The following is a 900-nucleotide window of genomic DNA, read 5'->3' as shown; positions in this document are numbered from 1 at the left end:
CGGACAGGTCCTGGTCTCCAAGTTCCACTTCGTGGACCTGGCGGGCTCAGAGCGAATTGTGAAGACGGGAAACACGGGGGAGAGGCTGAAGGAGAGTATCCAGATCAACTGTGGCCTCCTGGCCTTGGGCAATGTCATCAGTGCCTTGGGAGATCCTCGGAGAAAGACCACCCACATCCCATACAGGGACTCCAAAATCACCAGGTACCGCTGGGAGCAGGACCCCCCACATCTCACAGGCTCAGCTTACAGGTCTGCCCTCTCTGCAGGTTCTCATGTAGGGAATCTCGAGGAGCAATGAAGCCAGGATAGGAATGCAGGCCTAGCTTGTTGCAGTGCTGGAGACAATGAGGCTTGCATGAGTTATGTTGCTGAAGCTGAGATGAGGTGTTGCTGTGGGTTATCCTGTCCTTCCTGCCCATAAGGGAATAAAAAATATTCCCAGTAGACTTGTTTAATGGCCCACAGTTCTTAGCTTGAGCAGGTGGCCCTTGCAATCTCCAGCAGGACCCCTGGCAGCACATACCCAGCAGTGATCGCAGAGTCAGGGAGCTCCCAACCTCAGGAACTATTTGGATGGAGACTTGCCATGGTGCAAACTGTTAATCCTCTGCTTAATTATTCTGTTCACCTCACTGATGCCAACCAACTACAGAGCAAGGACATAATTTTCCTTGAACTTAACCTCTGAAAAGGGTTGAAAACCTTGTGTTTCCTGTGTTATTTTGTATTTCTGCTATTTTAATCCCTGTGCTCTTCCTTAGGATCCTGAAAGACTCCCTGGGAGGGAACGCCCAGACCGTGATGATAGCCTGCGTCAGCCCCTCCTCCTCTGACTTCGACGAGAGCCTCAACACGCTGAACTACGCCAGCCGGGCTCAGAACCTCCCGAACAAGGCG

General features: G+C 52.1%; 1 protein-coding gene across 1 annotated transcript in view; it reads left to right on the top strand.

Annotated features, from left to right (window-relative positions):
- Positions 1–900, top strand: part of KIF7 (kinesin family member 7) — an 11,455-nt gene that overhangs the window by 3,283 nt on the left and 7,272 nt on the right. The window contains 2 exon segments of the mRNA XM_031055892.1: positions 1–204; positions 765–898. The exon segment at positions 1–204 is cut by the window's left edge and continues 30 nt beyond it. Coding sequence (XP_030911752.1) covers positions 1–204; positions 765–898 — 338 coding nt within the window.

This window comes from Geospiza fortis, unplaced genomic scaffold (assembly GCF_000277835.1).
Source record: "Geospiza fortis unplaced genomic scaffold, GeoFor_1.0 scaffold171, whole genome shotgun sequence".
Classification (NCBI taxonomy): Eukaryota; Metazoa; Chordata; class Aves; order Passeriformes; family Thraupidae; genus Geospiza; species Geospiza fortis.
The sequence above is the reverse complement of the archived record's forward strand: the minus strand, read 5'-3'. Positions and strand labels throughout refer to the sequence as shown.